This window comes from Chlorocebus sabaeus, chromosome 22 (genome assembly GCF_047675955.1).
Source record: "Chlorocebus sabaeus isolate Y175 chromosome 22, mChlSab1.0.hap1, whole genome shotgun sequence".
NCBI classification, from domain to species: Eukaryota; Metazoa; Chordata; class Mammalia; order Primates; family Cercopithecidae; genus Chlorocebus; species Chlorocebus sabaeus.
The window spans coordinates 77496091-77508382 of record NC_132925.1 but is presented as its reverse complement, the minus strand read 5'-3'; the positions used below and the strand labels follow the sequence as shown (position 1 = coordinate 77508382).

Here is a 12292-nt window from a genome sequence, read left to right as displayed (position 1 = left end):
GTTGCAGTGAACCGAGATTGCACCACTGCACTCCAGCCTGGGCAACAGAGTGAGACTCTGTCTCAAAAAAATAATAAAATAAATGGGGTTTAGATGGTAATTTTTCGAATCCAAAATTAACAGTATGATAAAACAAAAGTGCCAGTTGAGTGTCTTCATTTCTTACAGCGCTGGTGTGGGCAGAACAGGCACCTATATTGTAATAGACAGCATGCTGCAACAGATAAAAGACAAAAGCACAGTTAATGTCCTGGGATTCCTGAAGCATATCAGGACACAGCGTAACTACCTCGTCCAGACTGAGGTAAGGAGTAGCTGCCAACGTCCTCATGAGATTCTGGCAAATGCTGTAACTGAAATTTGTTAAATGATAGTGAAGAGACAGATTCATTCTTTTAGGGCTTGCAGTAATTTACAGGTTTGTATTAGAAGACATTCGGACCATGATACTATTCTATGGATCATAGTTTTCTATTTCTGTATGGATCTTAACATTGGGATTCCTAAATAACTACACAAGTACTTATAAAACAGGTACAGTTGTTTCAAGAGCTGTGTTAGATGGTAGGGGAAGTTAAACATGTTGTCTGGCCTGAGAAATACATAGGAGAGGATGGTTCTAAAACCATTCATTGAACACAATTTCTTGATTGCTTATTGAGTAGAAGCAATAAGCACAGTATAGAATACCGTGATCCAGGCACACTTATAGAATACGGAGCTAAACTTAACACAGTCTCTACTGTAAAGTAAGTTTGGATTGATACAGTGAGTATTGGAGCAAATCACCTAGCTCTAAGTGCTTGAAGGAATTCACTGGGAGGTCCCTGTTAGGGGCAGAATTAAACAAAGGTACACTTCATGAATGACTGGCTAAACCTTAACTCTCCCTCAGTGACTACCATGTATTGTACCTCTTAGGAGCAGTACATTTTCATCCATGATGCCTTGTTGGAAGCCATTCTTGGAAAGGAGACTGAAGTATCTTCAAATCAGCTGCACAGCTATGTTAACAGCATCCTTATACCAGGAGTAGGAGGAAAGACACGACTGGAAAAGCAATTCAAGGTAGTGCTTTGAATAAGTTTCTTTGGCATAAAGCAAGGAAATATTTTAAATGCCTTGAATTTGGGAGTTATGTCTTCTTTGCATTAATCTATACACTGAAATGGATTACTGTTTGTACTCCTTGTACTCCTTAAATGTGATGCAAAAGAAAATACGATTTTGACCATGTATGAATTGTTGGTGTTCAAGTAGATATACAGTGTTGTATTTTCTTCTGAGCAATTTATTACTTTATCTGAACATAAACATCAGCCCCTGGCCATAATGACATAGTACTTTAGAGTCACTCATTTAGTCCAAAAAATATCCTCTGTATTTTTTCTGATCTATCTTACCTTAATTATTAAGAATGATTACTTGTAGACATATTGTCCTAAAAATATGCCTATTTCAAAAACTATTTCAGAAGATAATTTAGAAATTTCAAAAGAATTACTAAACAATACTAGAGAAAAGTTAACTTTTCCTAAATGGTTGTTCTTTTTCTTTGATAGGGACATGAAGAAGCTTAAAAGCTGTTAAGGTTTATATGGAATTGACTGAAGTGAAGGTGAAAAAGAGAGATTATAAGGACTATTAAAATAATTAAGGCTCAGTCATCTGATAACAAATCAAAGTTGCTTCTAACTTTGAAACATTGCCTCTCCAGTCACCAAGTGCTTTCCTATTTGTCTTTTAAATTCTGTTTTGCACATTGTTCTGTATGTAAATAGTTTCTCCCTTTGTATCAAGATTCAAAGAATGAGATGAATCTACAGTTTTAGTTTTCGTGGTAAAACTTTCCATAGACTCTGAAACTTTCATCTGAATCTCAGCTGAAGAAATGAGACTGCCAAGCAAATTATACCAAGTGATATGAAATGAAAAATAGTTTAATTTCACTGAGTTCAATCATAAAAGTAATTTAAAATTTTTAGCTCCCGATTAACATTCTAACTACTATAAAACCATGAGGTAATTAATAATGAGGACACAGTGTATCATTGTAAATGTTTAACATGAATTCTTACAAAATATTAAGTACCAACATTTCTTACATTCTGCCTTTTTCATTTCTTCAATTTTTTTTTATACATACTTTAAAACTTCATTTAAGAAATGCGGCTGGGCATGGTGGCTCACACCTGTAATCCCAGCACTTTGGGAGGCCGAGGTGGGCGGATCACGAGGTCAGGAGATTGAGACCATCCTGGCTAACATGGAGAAACCCCATCTCTACTAAAAATATAAAAAATTAGCTGGGCGTGGTGGCGGGCGTCTGTAGTCCCAGCTACTTGGGAGGCTGAGGCAGGAGAATGGCATGAACCTGGTAGGCGGAGCTTGCAGTGAGCTAAGATCACGATACTGCACTCCAGCCTGGGCGACAGAGCAAGACTCCATCTTAAAAAAAAAAAAAAAAAGAAATGCGACCAGGTAGTTGGTTCTTTTACAGGCACTAACCATTTTAGAGCTCAAGATGAAGAAGAAAAGAATCAAATTTGAAAATGAAAATTACATCCAGGGACCATGAGTTTTACTAAAGCATCTGGAGGAGAACACTGATCTCATGTACTCCATTAAGATGGATGCCAGCCCCCCAAAAAATAGGATTGACAAAATAGTTCAACCAAGCTACATAAACAGGAATAATAACCAAACTACTGGGCTGGTTACTTATAACAGCCTCAGAACAATGTTAGTTCAGTTCAACAGAAATGCACTGAGAACTAGTTAAGTACTCCTTTATCTTCAAGAAACATGATTAGCTCGTAATAAATAGCATTAGGCAATCTTTTTTAATGTAGACTCACTTGGGTCTTTTATGCCAGTGAGGAATCACAGAAAAAAATTCACAGCAGCGGTGACATCATATAACAGAAGAATCCACATAGTTCTATAAATATCTATTGCACACAGCACCTGTTTAGGGCCTGATAGTAGAAATAAGAAAGATGCAATCAAGGTCACTGAGAGAAGTACCACTAGGAAAGCACAAGAGTGTTCTCTGGGGCTGGGCATGGTAGATTACACCTGAACTCCCAGAGCAGCCTGGGCAACACAGGAAGACCCCAATTCTATAAGCAATTTTAAAAATTAGCTGGTTGTGCTGATGCACCTGTGGTCCTAGCTACTCAGGAAGCTGAGGTGGGAGGATCACAGTTACAGTGAGCTACGATCATGTCACTGCACTCCAGCCTGGGCAAGAGAGCAAGACCCTGTGTCTTAAAAGGTTCTTTGTGGCACAAAAATGGTCTTGTTTATCAGTAATCTGATTGGGATTTTTGCCAAAGCATCAAGCAAATGCTATCAATTGTATCTTTGAATGAAGACTAAAATGTTTTTTCTTTTTCAGTTGGTCACACAATGTAATGCAAAATATGTGGAATGTTTTAGTGCTCAGAAAGAGTGTAACAAAGAAAAGAACAGAAACTCTTCAGTTGTGCCATGTAAGCCTTTAAAATCAGTTTGTTAGTGATCTTTTATACTGGATTGTATGTTATATACAGAGACAGCCACTACTCTGATGCTATTGTGATAGCACCCTTCAATTGTACTGTACGTGGCTATATGGTAGAAGGTTTTGAAAATGTCCTTTTAGTAACCTCATTAATATATGACTTTATACCAGCCTCTTACCTGGTACTACCAAAAGGGAAAATGTTATGCTTATTCAAATAAGGTAAGTTTAATGAAACTGGGAGAGGTCGCTATCAGTGTCAGCAAGTTGCTGCATCTATCTGACATAGAATACAGCTTCATTTCACCTTGGAATGTAAGAATTGGGTCACTTCTACAATATTATAACATAAAAAATAATAATAAAGCTGTAATTGCTGTGGCATTAACATTCCTTTAAAACTTAGAATCCTGGATTAATCTGTACAACTAGAACCACATTATTCAGTTACTGTGGCTATTGAGATCAAGGCACTGTTGACTGGGGGTGACCTTTGTATAAATAAGGACACAGCAGAGGACGCTGTCTGCGTGCCATAGACGTAGACATGGGTGATCACTGGGGAGATTTATCTCTAATGAAAAAGGCCTCTAAGACCATCGTGGGCAGAAAGGGGTAGACATCGTAGGCAGACATGGAGAAAGGGGTTGGTAAAAGGGCAGAGTATATGTTGGTATAATTGTAGGAATAACAAATTAGAGTCAAAAGTTATCTAAGACCCTATGTCATGTCCATATAAAGTATTCTGTTACTGATCTGCTGTAAAAATCTCTCCCACAGTAAAACTGTATTCCTACAATGCCTGGGTCCTTCTGGGTATGTGCAGCAAAATTTCATTTTACATTCTGCCTCAGCTGATAACACTTTAGCTTGTTTAAAAATATAGATAAGTCTTAGAAAGGGAAGCCAGGAGGATATGTTATTCATCAAGCAAATCTCAGAAAGAGCTGTTGGTTCTGTGTGTATAATAAGGCAAATGTGGTGTTTTTGTTTTTTCCATATGATAGCTGAGCGTGCTCGAGTGGGTCTTGCACCATTGCCTGGAATGAAAGGAACAGATTACATTAATGCTTCTTATATCATGGTGAGAATCAACAGTTAATTATAAATAAAGTCAATTAAACTGAAAGGTGTTAAAGAGCAGATACCACCTGTGTGACTGATGTCATTTTTGAAATAATTTCTCAATGTGTAATACGAAAAGTAGAGAGATTTCTGTATCTGGAAACTTTTTGGGTGTACAAAAATGCTTAAATTAAGCAGAATGCTTCTTCAGGAATTAATTTTATTGTTAATTTCACACATCTAGTCTTTGAATAAATGTTGAAATTTCTGTTAAGTGAAAACAGCAGGGGTAACTAGAAGTGAACTGCACATGGAGAGAAATTTGTCTGCACAATGCTAGCAGAAGTACATCTAAAAATTAGCCAAATGTACTGAATGCCTTTCTCAATTATTTTAGTGTAGTCAAAACAATGCTATCTTATTTCACGAATATATTTTACTACCACAAAGTTAAAATAAAACATTCATATTCACTGATTTTTTTTTTGTCTTCCCAACTGAAGGGCTATTATAGGAGCAATGAATTTATTATAACTCAGCATCCTCTGCCACATACTACGAAAGATTTCTGGCGAATGATTTGGGATCATAACGCACAGATCATTGTCATGCTGCCAGACAACCAGAGCTTGGTAAGTAAAGCACATCTGCTATATATTAATGAGCCCATGAGGCTACAAGCATAAATTACTCTGATACTTTGCCATAGGGCTATAGTAACCATATATGCTAGGGAGGGAATTTAAAATTTTTAAATTCTCATCTTGAAGTCTATAGAGATTCCTTTCATAGTCTCACAATACTGTCCCTATCAGTATCCCATTACTTGATTCTCTGATGCTATTGATATCACCCTTCAATTATACTGTCTGTGGTAGTGTGGTAGAAGGTTTTGAAAATGTTTTTAGTAACCTCATTAATGTATGACTACACTAACCTCTTACCTGCTGTATGTCACTTTTGAAAAGTAAATAATTGTAGCTTACAGGTACTGAGTATGTAACTGTGTTTACATGTATTAACTTGTTTAATCCTCAACAATTTTAAGACATACATACTATTATTATCTCACATAATAGCTGAGAAAACTGAGGGAACAAACTTGCTCAAGAGCACACACAAGTAACTGGAGCCAGGACTTCAACCTGAGTCATCTGTCTCCAGAGACCATGCTTATAATCATTTTGCTGTATATCCTACCCCAAAATATTGTGTGAAAAGTACTAATAATGTATCTTTTTTTCCCATTCCATAGGCAAGTCAGATCTACTGCAGGGATAGGCTATTTTGTTCCAACTTAAAAGTCTTTAAGACTAAGCTGCTACCACTTTCCCCTCCCGTAGTCCTTCTCTATTTCAGTCTCTAAACTATACAGAAGGGTGAGCAAGTTTGTAAAACAGACTTAAACGTTTCTGCTTTGATCTTGTGGATACTTAAGTTTCAGAATTAGCTGGGTCTATAAAAGTTACTATGTGGACATGTGAACCCATAAGGTAAAAACGGAAAACATTGAGGATCTGCCTTTATGATAGTCAGATTAATGAGTTTTTTAATCAAAGAAGAACAGCATGTGACTGAACCCCCAGTCTTGGTGACATGCATTTGACTGTGTGCCCAGTCAGTAGGAACTTCTTCACTTTGTCGCATTTTGCTCCAGCTTCAGGATACCAAAACTGCTTCTGTATGATGGAATGGCAACAAAGTTGAGAATCTTAAACTAAAAGCTGGAGTGTAAATTTTCAAATTAGCTGGCAATAGGGTCTATTCTGTTTGGCATGTGGAAATTGGAGGCACTTAGGGTTGTTAAAACGTTCATTTGTTGGATGAATCAGTATTTTGTTATTGTCACTTAACAGAGGGCAATCACCATAAAGCATCTACTCAGCAGCTCATTTGTATGGGGAGGCTGGGAGAAGACTGGACCAAATAAGTGAATACATGTTCTGTAGACACTGAGGATATAGGAACATGCCATCTCAGTGTCTCTGAGGCCTCGGAAGGCTAGATTAGAATCATATACAACTGACCTCTCAGTTCTGAGATGGAGAGTTTCATCATTACACAGTTTTTCCTAAAGACTGATATCTCTGAGTTCTTTTTGTTTGTTGTATTATTACTGCTATACCTTTACCAGGTCATAATTCTGTAAGGAGCCCAAAAGTCACTGCTTTCTAACTCACAGAGTACTCACAAAGTACAAAGATGCCCAGATATCTTTGACCTATAAATATAGTTGTAAGCAAAACAGTCATGAGACCAGTGTGCCTGCTAAATTAAGAAGTAGCATTTATTTTTCTTAGACTTTCAAGATGAAACATTTTTTCTACCTTTCTTCTACCATAACTCAAATCCCTTTGGTAGCCTTTAAGCTAGTTAATTTACTATTCATGTTATCATCATAGTATTTCTTTAAGGTAAGTAGTTTTTATTCCCACTTTCCAGATATGGAAATTAAGGTTCAGATTAATTTACCCAGGATCACATCCACTAATAAATCCTGTGCTTAATCTGTGCATATTTGTTACATTTAGATGCCCTGTTCATTACCTTATGTCTTTAATATCAGTGTCCTTGGACAAAACCTGTTAAAACTCACGACAGTTACAGACTTCTTTTGTATAGACTAAACCCAGTTGCTAATCTGTTTCCCCTTATGCTGAGCTTTAAAAATAAAAATGCACTTGGCAATAAGCTATATTGAAACTTGAAAGGGTGATAAGTCTTATTGGACTGTTGGCTCATTTCTAATGCAACAATGTAAGATTAAACAAAGCCTTCTTTGTTTTGAACATTATTCAGAATTATTTCTGACTTCAATGATAGTAGGTAGGCATCTTCAGGAAAATGCCCCATAGGAACCTATATACTACAGGAAAACTACAGTTTGCTATTTGAGCTGATTAGGATACGTGGTGTACATCATAATCATATTTCTCACAGTCTCCAACCTATGCAACAATTAACTTTCTCTTAGGCACCCATAGTTTTTAGGGACAGAATTCAAGTACCAAGCCTGCATATCTATTTTTAATCTTAAAATGGATGAACATTTAAAGCTTGCCTGATTCAAGGCTGAAAGACTTTCTATGTTATCCCCTCTTGAAATATAACATTGACAGATTTACTTTTCTTTTAAAACTGCCTTGTACATACAGCCAACCTACTTACTCACACACAATGTTCCAAAAAAGTTCTATCCCTTGCAATTTATTAGCAGTGTGATTTTAGATAATTTATGGACCCTCTCCCCAAAGCCTTGTGCCTTCATCTGTAAAGACAGATGATAAAAAATCTCCTCAGGGTTAATATACAAAATTTGTACAGAACTCATACAACTCAATCATGAAATACCTGATTTAAAAATGGGCAAAAGACCTGAATAGACATTTCTCCAAAGAAGACATAAAGATGGTTCCAACTGGTATATGAAAAGGTGCTCAACCTCATTAACTTTCAGGGAAATGCAAATCAAAATACCTCACACCCACTAGGATAGTTATTTTAAAAAAATCAAAAGATACCAAAAGCTGGTGAGGGTAACAAAGAAAACTCTCACACACTGTTGATGGGATTGTAGATTGGTAGAGCCATGATGGAAAACTGTCTGGAGGTTTCTAAATAAGTTAGAACTACCATAAGATCCAGCAGTCCTTGTGGGCATGTACCCAAAGGAAGTGAAATCAACACCTTGTAAAGATATTTGCACTCCCCTGTTCACTGCAGCCTTATTAGCAATCACCAAGCTATGGAAACAACCTAAGTTTCCATCAACAGATAAATGGATAAAGAAATTGTGGGGTAGGGAGGAAATGGGAAGATGTAAAATAAATCAAGAGGATACAAAACAACAGATGAGGAAGAACAAGTTTAGAGATCTCATGTCCAACACGAGGACTACAGGTAACAAAACTGCACTGTATTCGGGAATCATGCCAATATTGAGTACATTTTAGCTGTTCCTGCCACAAAAACGAAAGTGAGATGATGGGTATGTTAATTTGCTCCTAACTATAGTAACCTTTTTACTATCTGTATGTATCCGACATCATACTAAAAATATACAAGAAAACTTACAATGTTTATGAAAGTCCTTTGCAAAATGCAGTTCAACTACAGAATTATTAACATAATCCATAGGAAATAATTAGCATGTCTTGATTGCTTAAGCAATTGTGAAATAACAAAATTAATTGACCTAGATCCTGCTTCCTTTTTTACTATGTCAATATTACAGAATACTTTTCAACTGTAGTAAGTTCCCTATAGTGGGAGTGTTTCAGGTTGCTACACTAACAGGTTAGAGGTGCTAGAAAATGATTATCAAAATATATTTTACAATAGAATAACCATTCAACTTGGTATAATTAGATGGGAACATATAACTCTATGAATTCAGTTTAAAAGATAGCTTGAGAGGTATGGGAAATGACAAAATCAGTATGCAAGAAATAAAAAACAAATGCTTGACAGAACTGCAGAGGCTTTTTTGTTTGTTTGTTTTTGTTTCCCAAAGGCAGAAGATGAGTTTGTGTACTGGCCAAGTCGAGAAGAATCCATGAACTGTGAGGCCTTTACCGTCACCCTTATCAGCAAAGACAGACTGTGCCTCTCTAATGAAGAACAAATTATCATCCATGACTTTATCCTTGAAGCTACACAGGTAACCTAAACCTCAGTTCCTCACTAATAGCCATGCCTGGGCCCTGGATCATCATTCTAAGTAATAATGAAATAATTTACCACCCTCAAGCCAGGCTCAGGCATTTAAGTAAGACTTAATTTTAAATATTTACATTTTCCTTTTTTCTTCCTTCAAATATTTGCTTTTTCCAGCTGGCTAGATGAAATGTAACAGTTCCTCCGATTCAGCATGCATACAAATAGGTCTGTTGACCTAATTATAAAAACAATATACTAGAGCTCAATATTTTCTTTGCCATCAGAAATGTAAGCTTTGCAATGTGTTGCAGAGATGATAATACCAAGTTTTTTAAGTAAATATTTTGCTGCCTTCTTGTGGGATAAGGTTGGGGGGGCTCTTATACTAGTAATTTAAAGGATGAGCCCCTTCCTTGTTTTCCTTTAATGTTATAAATAAGAAAATAGAGTAGCATATAAGGTCTTTAATAATTTATTGTCACTTGAAATTTTTGACTAAGCCCAATGAAATTGTTTCCCTAGCATGACCTACTTGGATGTTCGTCTTGAGACAGGGTCTCACTCACAGTGGCATCATCAAAGCTCAAACTCCTGGGCTCACGTGATCCTTTCACATCAGCCTCCCGAATAGCAAAGACTAAGGCACATGCTACATGACTGGTTTTTTTTATTTTAATTTTTTAGAGACAGGTCTCCCTGTGTTGCCCAGGTGGGTCTTGAACTCCTGGCCACGTTGGCCTCCCAAAGTGCTGAATTACAGGCATGAACCACTATGCCTAGCCATGCTTTTTTTTAAAAAAAAAAAAAAAAAAAAAAAAGCAAGCAAGCAAATCTTCTTGGCATTTTTCTTCTTTCCAACTGTGGTTTGGTCAACACAACATTGTTGAGAGTTACCTATAACACATGCTTTCTCAGGAGCAAGTTCTAGTCATTAGATTGTAGATATGTGAAATAAAGGAAGGGATTTGACTCATGTTGTATTCGTTACAGGATGACTATGTCTTAGAAGTTCGGCACTTTCAGTGTCCCAAATGGCCTAACCCAGATGCCCCCATAAGCAGTACGTTTGAACTTATCAACGTCATCAAGGAAGAGGCCTTAACAAGGGATGGTCCCACCATTGTTCATGATGAGTATGTATCTGTTTCTTAATTTTAAAATGTAGACATTTTTTTTTTGTTTAAGTTCTTGTTGAAAACAATAGAAAAGGAAGCCAGAATTTTAAAACCTATCTATCACCTCAGCTTGTGACAACTCCATGTTATTTCTAATGTGGACATGTACAAAGTGTTGTTGCTCTGTTTACATTTTAATATGTCAAACTCTTCCAAGACTCCCAGGTTCTTCTAGAGTATATGGTCGAGAAAGGAGAGACTATTATATCTTAGCCTACAGAAGTAGACCTGCATGCATTTAGAGGTTTTATGTGTTAGTAACAAATGAGTAAATTAATAACTGTTTACATTAATTAAATAATTTTTTAAAATCTTTACACTGAATTTCAAACACTTGTTAGGGAAATAACCTTTTAAAATATGACTTAGTTGATGAGTAGAGATAAAACTAGTAGTATTAATGATAATATTTAAAGTTCATGATGTGTTTTAAAGTCTACAGTACTGTCTTGGGATTTAAAGATAAGGAACATGAATTCTCAAAGAGAAAAATAACTTGCACCTGGTCTCAGAGCTTCTAAGTGTCCAAATGGTATCCCAGCCCAGCACCTTTCCACTTTAATAAGAAGGAAAGGGTCATAGATATATCTTATTGTTTATGGATATTTGGAGCCAAACTTCATGGCCTGTAAGTTGGTTATATAATTGGGTCATTTCAGATCTCACAAACCTTTAGCCAATATTACACATTCCCATTTTTATTTTAGTTCCAAGGTAGCTCTTGGTCAGCAGCATCCATTATGTTCATTAAATTACCAACTAGCATAAAGTATTAATAAATTTGAAAGTGAAGCTTATTGTGAAGGCTTTTTTTCCTTGCACTAATGCTGTAACATGAAGTACACAAGGGCTCAGCACCTTCATTCACCTCAAATCACAGTACTCTCCTACTTGAAGTAATGTGTACTAGCTACTTCCAAAAAATGTTATAGTCTTTCAAAACGTTGGCCTGACTCTTAATTAGTAAGATGAAAACTTAAGATTTGAAAAGCATTACAGTTGAAACATTAATTAAATAGCACACTAAGTAAGATCACCGGAAATGTGACAACCATCAACAGTGGTTAAATAGCACAGACAGCCTCAAAATAACTGGGGAGTTGCTACTGAACTAAAATTTTGTGGTATGCAGTTATAGCGTAAAGTTAGGGCATTTTCTAGAATTCCTGAGTTTTACCAGCTCTTATTATCTCTTGTCATCAAATTCTAATGTTACTGGCCCAATTACATGACTGATTTTGCTGTTATGGTAGTACTCCGAGGTGTTTTGTCCTGAAGTCAGTAATGCACCTAATCTTATATTTTAGGGTAAGGAAAGAGGAAAAGAAAAATAACCACCAGTTAAATACTAAACAGAAGTGTTTGATTCACTTATCTATATTCAACTTTTGAGTAATTTTGTCTTATTCAGTGATTTTTATGTCACATGCTGAATATATATCCCCTCCAGAATTAATCAAATGTATACAGGCCTCATTCTTAGGCCTATATACAAAAAGAGCAAATTAATCCTAAACCAGTAGATCTGCAAATACCATATAGGTGAGATACATTAAAAGCCACCAGTAGAAATGTATTAATTCATTTATATACTCTCTGCAGGGAATAAGTTAATTCCATTGAAATTACTGAAGAGAAACTTTAAAATTTTTAAACACTTGCTAGCTCTAGTGAAATACTCTGAACACCAGTTCCTTTTCAGTTTCCGTCTTACCTACTTTTTGTACCTCTAAACATCACTTCCTGATGGCCTACAAACACCTCAAATTCAGCATAGCTACAACCAAACTCATCTTCCCTGCCTGCCCCTAATCAACTTAGTTGTACAGACCAGAAACATATCAGAGTTCTTTTTGAGTCTCCCTCATCTCCAGGTCTAAGTGGCCAC

The 12292-nt window shown here is 36.2% G+C and overlaps 1 protein-coding gene across 2 annotated transcripts in view; it reads left to right on the top strand.

The window, feature by feature from the left end:
- Positions 1-12292, top strand: part of PTPRG (protein tyrosine phosphatase receptor type G) — a 747279-nt gene that overhangs the window by 721909 nt on the left and 13078 nt on the right. For both annotated transcript variants that reach the window (XM_073009981.1, XM_073009980.1), the window contains 7 exons: positions 169-304; positions 922-1068; positions 3401-3494; positions 4513-4589; positions 5074-5202; positions 9084-9230; positions 10220-10362. In XM_073009981.1, coding sequence (XP_072866082.1) covers positions 169-304; positions 922-1068; positions 3401-3494; positions 4513-4589; positions 5074-5202; positions 9084-9230; positions 10220-10362 — 873 coding nt within the window. The remainder of the gene's footprint in view (positions 1-168; positions 305-921; positions 1069-3400; positions 3495-4512; positions 4590-5073; positions 5203-9083; positions 9231-10219; positions 10363-12292) is intronic.